This window comes from Galeopterus variegatus, unplaced genomic scaffold, assembly GCF_000696425.1.
Source record: "Galeopterus variegatus unplaced genomic scaffold, G_variegatus-3.0.2 Scaffold109, whole genome shotgun sequence".
Taxonomy (NCBI): domain Eukaryota; kingdom Metazoa; phylum Chordata; class Mammalia; order Dermoptera; family Cynocephalidae; genus Galeopterus; species Galeopterus variegatus.
The window spans coordinates 929,904-934,859 of NW_007726220.1; the positions used below are offsets into that span (position 1 = coordinate 929,904).

At 55.0% G+C, this 4,956-nt stretch overlaps 2 protein-coding genes across 3 annotated transcripts in view; both read right to left on the reverse strand.

The window, feature by feature from the left end:
- The window catches only part of MAP3K6 (mitogen-activated protein kinase kinase kinase 6), an 11,841-nt gene extending 11,666 nt beyond the window's left edge, over window positions 1-175 (reverse strand). For both annotated transcript variants that reach the window (XM_008586323.1, XM_008586315.1), the window contains exon 1: window positions 3-175. In XM_008586323.1, the coding sequence (XP_008584545.1) occupies window positions 3-175 (173 nt within the window). The remainder of the gene's footprint in view (window positions 1-2) is intronic.
- Window positions 176-1,408: 1,233 nt separating this feature from the next.
- Window positions 1,409-4,956, reverse strand: part of FCN3 (ficolin (collagen/fibrinogen domain containing) 3) — a 4,993-nt gene continuing 1,445 nt past the window's right edge. Inside the window, 5 exon segments of the mRNA XM_008586443.1 lie at window positions 1,409-2,266; window positions 3,051-3,185; window positions 3,294-3,333; window positions 3,427-3,567; window positions 4,672-4,772. Of these exon segments, the coding sequence (XP_008584665.1) occupies window positions 2,025-2,266; window positions 3,051-3,185; window positions 3,294-3,333; window positions 3,427-3,567; window positions 4,672-4,772 (659 nt within the window). The 3' untranslated portion in view covers window positions 1,409-2,024.

Genomic DNA, 4,956 nt, shown 5'->3' on the forward strand with positions numbered 1-4,956 from the left:
TGGGCCGCGGCTCCCGGGTCAGCACGTAGACCACGCTGAGCGGCCGGCTCCGCGCACAGCCCCGGCCCGGAGGCGCAGCGAGCGGCCGGCCCCGGCTCAGCGCCTCGGCCAGCGGGTCCTGCCAGCAGCTGCCGGCGCGCTCCAGGGCCCCAGACCCGGGGCACGGCCCCGCCATGCGGGGGTGCTCAGGCGCCCGCCGCTGGGAACACGGGGCGGGGCGGGAGTCTGGAGCGGCAGATCCAGAGATATCCGGATCGGGAATCCGGTCGAGATCGGAGAATCTCCTACGGGATCTGGGGATCCGGAGTCCGGCCGACGTCCCGTTCCGGGAATCTTGAGTCCAGAGAGAAATCCGAGCTCGGACTTGCTAGATCCTGAGGATCTAAAATCAGGGATTGTGTCCCGGGAACCTGGGGCATCCGACGATCCGCGGCTCAGTCACGTGGGGGATCCCAGGAATCGGTCTGGTCGTGTCTGCCACCCAGACTCATCAGGGGAGCGTCCGCAATCGCTTGGTCCTGCCCTTGCATGTAAGACGGGCACAGCCCTTTCCCGGCCGCCTGTGAAAGCTCCACCCTCGGCCCTGGGGCAGCGCCGCTCCTTAGCGGCTCAGGACTAGGCTTCTCCCCTCCCTCCTCTCCCGCCAGAACCTCTGAGACTGAACGCTTCCGGAACAGCCTGTGCCCCCTGTGCACGCCAACCACTGTGGACTGCTTACAGCAGGCGCTCATAAGATGTGTGCCCAGGCCAGGCCTTGGGGAGAGGCGCCATTGGCGGGCTCTTCCCTGCAGGGATCTGTTAATGAATGGATCTCCAGAGACATCAGGGTGTGCAGAACAGGGTGAATAGTGGCTGTCCTCCAGGGCCCAGCAGGTGCAGACAGGAAGGGACCAGAATGGGGGAATCCTGCACCCTGGCCTGCCTGAAGGCCTTCAGCCCTGGAGTGGAACTTGGCATCTTAGCCAGAGCTTTTACCCTCTTGCCAGGGGGACAGCTTTCCCCAGAGCCCAACCTGCTGTGGAGCCCTGCTGACCTTTGACTTCTATGCAGAACATGGCCATGGGACCTGAGAAGCACTTCCCACAGGAAATATCAGTCCATCCTTTGAAAGAGAATCCCAGAAATTTCAGCCTTCTGGGCTACAGTCAGCTTCTCAGCTTCAAATCCCCAAGAATCCCTAACTTTAAGTGTGAATTAGAGACTGAGGCACTAACCTGAGGCAGTAAGCCTCAGTGGCCCCTGACATCAGGAACTGGGACTTAGGGACGTTAGCAACTTGACCAATATCACCGGGCTACCTGACAGAGCAGGATGCAAACCTAGGACTACCAGTCAGACTCAACGGTTTTTTGCTCTATGGACACCTACTAGAATGTGGCTTTGGACAAACAAACTGCTCAAGAAATGCTAGCTCAGTGGCTACTGTTTCATTTCCTCATGGAAGAAAAATGTACTCTCCTTGGTTTGACCCTGGGTTTAAACCAGCCCCCAATGGGCAGACAAGAAGTAGTAGAGGGTGAGAACTTGGCCTTCAACAGAGGCCTGGGTGGAAAACAGACAACATACAAGGGACAGACAGGCATGAGCAACAGAGAGGGTGAGAAAGCTGTACAGATCCTGCCATAAAACCACCCACTTGCAGGACCTGAAGGGCCCAGGGGAATCGTCAGTGGATGCTCGATTCTCCTCCAGTCCTTCCACTATATGCCTCTGGCTTGTCTTGCACACCTCAGAGACAGAAGCCTCACTAATTTATGCAGCTGTCCCTTCCACCTTCCTGTGGAAGGAAGTTCTTTCCACTGGAAATATTTGTCTACCCATCCTTTGATGAAGCTTGTGTTCCCGCTCTGTCCTCTAGGTATTTCTCCAGTAAGTGGAAGAGTCCTGAAAGGCAGGGAAGGGTTAACATGATTTCACTTTTAAATGTGGACAGGGAAGCGGAGGGAGTTGGCAATGGGGAGGTGGCTGAGGGTCCGAGGGTCCGGAAGCCGTCTGGGAGAGATAAGCCCAGCTGCCAGGGTGACCTAGTGAAGTATCATCCGGACCTTGCAGTAGGCGTGGCCCATGCCAAGGCCTGAGGCCCAGTCGATGCCATTCTTGTGGGCAGTGGCCTCGGACATTGCGTAGCACCTGTTGAGGTTGGATTGATAGAAGGATCGGTACCACCAGGCTCCATGGACAATCGCTGCACAGTTGCTCTCATTCAAATCATGGTCAGCATCATAGATGGTAAAGCGATTCCTGTTGTGGGAGCTCAGGGAGTCCTCTGGAAGAGGGGATGGAAGGCAACTTGGCACCTGGCACCATGCCTGGCATTCTTGGAGATATCTCACTGGAGTCTCAAAGCAACCATGAGGCAGACGGTACCAGGCCCCTTGGGAAAACAGCAGCGCCAAGGGGCCAGGTTGTTTGCCCAAGGTCACTCGGTTAGTCACAACAGCAGTGGGACTTGATCAGGAGTGTCTGGCTCCAAATCCACTAGTTCTTCCCCTTGCCTTACCCCTCCAGAATCTCCAGCTTCCCTCTCACTTCTTTGTCTCCTGTCAGCTCCCGTCAGCAGCCTGAGCAACCCTGCCAGGGAGAGCTGGCAGGAGAGGGGCACTCCTGAGGCACCTCCCATAACCACTTCCCTCTTTCAAATCTCTCCCCAACAGTCACTCTTTCTCTGAAAGAAGTCTTCCCCGTTCCTCTTCTGAAGCAGAGAATGCCGACACTCAACAGAGCCTCAGATGGCACCCACGACCCCCTCTCTCTGCCCATTTCATAGAGGAGGAAATTAAGGCTCTGAGGGGGAAGGGACTTGCCCAAGGTCATATAGCTAGTAAGTGGCAGAGCTGCACTCAAACTCAGGTCTGTTTGCCTCCGGAGCCCAAATTCTTCACTCCTGTACCATTCTGGCTCACAATTGCCACTTCTCAGATGAGGAAACTGAGGCCCACAGGGGTGAAGGAATTGTCCTGGGCCATTCATGGTGGCAAAGGCAGTGCTGGGAAAGGTTCCAGCCTCCTCCCTGCTCCCCTCCTCCAGGGCCCCGTCTCAGGCTCACTCACCTGCAGTGTCCTCCAAGAACTTGCCGGGCACCAGCTGGCAGTGGTCTGCCTCTAGAAGGAGGCGGAAGGTCACACAGCAGGCAAGGGTACGGTTGCCATGAAAGTGTTCCAGCTGTACCTGCAGCTCTCAGGTACCTGGGAGGAAGGGGGAGGCAGGGCTGGAGGACTCCTCAGATCCCAAGGTGGGGGTTCAGGATGGCGGACAGTACCCCTCGGGCCCCCTGATCCCTTCTGGGAACTCACCCTGGACAGTAAGCTGGTGCAAATTCCCATTCCCCAGGAGCTGGCCAGTTGGCTCAGATGGTTAGAGTGAAGTGTTATAACACCAAGGTCAAGGGTTCAGATCCCTGAACTGGCCAGCCACAAAAAAACAAACCAAAACAAAAAAACCCTCATTCCCCAGCCAGGATTCAGATTCCTGGCTTCCCAAACCTGCTTTGTAGGAGGACCAAGGGCAGAAGAAATGCACAGAACTATCCTGTCGTCTCTGGAACACCCAGGAGGCAGAGGGGCCTGGCTCACCAGCTGTTACTCCAGGGGGCGCATGGGGTTTGGGAAGGCAGCTGGGGGTGGCTGAGCTGTAGGGGGTGGGTAGACATTTCCCCTCCTCTTTGAATTGTGGGCTTGTTGATAAAATGTGATTTTCTCAAGTGAGCTTTGCCTGTAAATATATTGGCAAACTTGACATTCTCTCATTAACTTTCACTGACGCTCAATTTCACACCAAAACCTTGTAAGCCCTATGGGAGAACGAAATGATAGAAACACTGTCCCTCCCCTCTTGGGAGATGGTCAGTCCTTCTGGGAGCCAGACTCCAAATAACCTGCTTCAATTTACTATAAGAACCAAGATATTTAAAGCAGAGAGGTTATCCCCAGAGGGTCAAGTAGGTTCCTGGCCTTACCCTGATGTCCCCACCCCCACCTTCCTCCTCTAAGCCAAGCAGTCCCCTGACCCTGCAGAGTTTCCCTCCTAAGTATCTTTAAATCTATTTCTATTGTTGCCACCGTCCACTGTTTTCTGCTGCCCAGATCCCAGCAGTCTTTCTAACCCGTGTCCCTGCTCCTCCCTTGTCCCACTGCAATGCATCTTCCACAGTGTAGCCTGACTCATCTTTATAAAACATAAGTCTGATCTGGTCCCTCCCTTGCTTATAAATCTTCTGTGGCTCCCACACTGCCCTCCACACTGCTCACTCAGTTAGGCCTTTGCTGACTTTGCTGGCCTTTGCAGAGGTCCTCAATCCATGCTTGACCCTCACTGGCATACCTCAGCCGATCACCCACACCTGCTCTCCGCTCACTCACATGGTCCCCCAAGCCCTCTGTACTCTCCTGCCTCCCAGAGTTTATTTTTACCTCTATCTTGAATGCCTCTTTGCATCTCATCTGTCTAGAGAACTTCTACACAGCCTTCAAGGTCCTTTCAAATGGCACCTCCTCTGTGAAGCCTTCTTGGATTTCTTCAGGCTCCACTGGGGGCTCAGACATCTGTTGGCGAATTACTCTAAGGAGTGCATTGCTCCACTGGGCTCTGGCTCCTCCTGCAGGGGAAGAGAGACAAGTGACCATGGGGCCTGGCCTACTGGCCCCTTTTCTCAGACTCTCACCAGCCAGCTGCCCCTGTGGTATCCATGTTGCAAAAAACCAGGAGGACCCTGCCTTCAGGCAGGCACAGAGGGTAGCAGCCACTCAAAGAGGCACCCTGGGGCCAGCCCGTGGCTCACTCGGGAGAGTGTGGTGCTGATAATACCAAGGCCATGGGTTCAGATCCCATATATGGATGGCCACTTAGCTCACCAGGTGAGTGTGGTGCTGACAACACCAAACCAAGAGTTAAGATCCCCTTACCGGTCATCTTTAATAAAAAAAAAAAAAAAAAAAAAAAAAAAAAGGGGGCCGCCCC